Source organism: Penaeus monodon, chromosome 22 (assembly GCF_015228065.2).
Source record: "Penaeus monodon isolate SGIC_2016 chromosome 22, NSTDA_Pmon_1, whole genome shotgun sequence".
In the NCBI taxonomy this organism is placed as follows: Eukaryota; Metazoa; Arthropoda; class Malacostraca; order Decapoda; family Penaeidae; genus Penaeus; species Penaeus monodon.
The window spans coordinates 3,524,914-3,525,356 of NC_051407.1; the positions used below are offsets into that span (position 1 = coordinate 3,524,914).

The window sequence follows — 443 nt, forward strand, 5'->3', positions numbered from 1 at the left end:
CTGAAATTGCTATGTTTTTAGATTCAAAAACACACTTACTTGTCTCCTTAGATTAATTGTTGTTTGCTTTCCTATGAAATGAAAACATTAATCAATTTTCAGGGTTATCTCATACTTCCAATTCTGACTTTATTGTATATATTTGTGATTTGCGATTTTGCTGTCTTTAAAGCATTCATGATATTCGTTAAATAAAAGCATTTATAATTTAATTTGAAATATTCTTCAGTATTACAAGTAATTAGTTGTAATACCTAAGAATAATATCTTTTTATAATTTAGAATAATGCAAATATTATTTTTTGTTTGGACGGTCTATGAATGTCTTAAAACCACTCTTGTCTTCAAGGTTCTTAGTGCTGCCCTCAACGGAAATCAGGATCATCTAATAGACTCATGAATATTAGGAAAGAGAATATCTACAAATTCTTCTTTACTCTTTG

General features: G+C 27.5%; 1 protein-coding gene across 1 annotated transcript in view; it reads left to right on the plus strand.

The window, feature by feature from the left end:
• Positions 1–443, plus strand: part of LOC119586781 (eIF-2-alpha kinase activator GCN1-like) — a 26,024-nt gene that overhangs the window by 13,236 nt on the left and 12,345 nt on the right. The window contains exon 20 of the mRNA XM_037935501.1: positions 230–237. Coding sequence (XP_037791429.1) covers positions 230–237 — 8 coding nt within the window. The remainder of the gene's footprint in view (positions 1–229; positions 238–443) is intronic.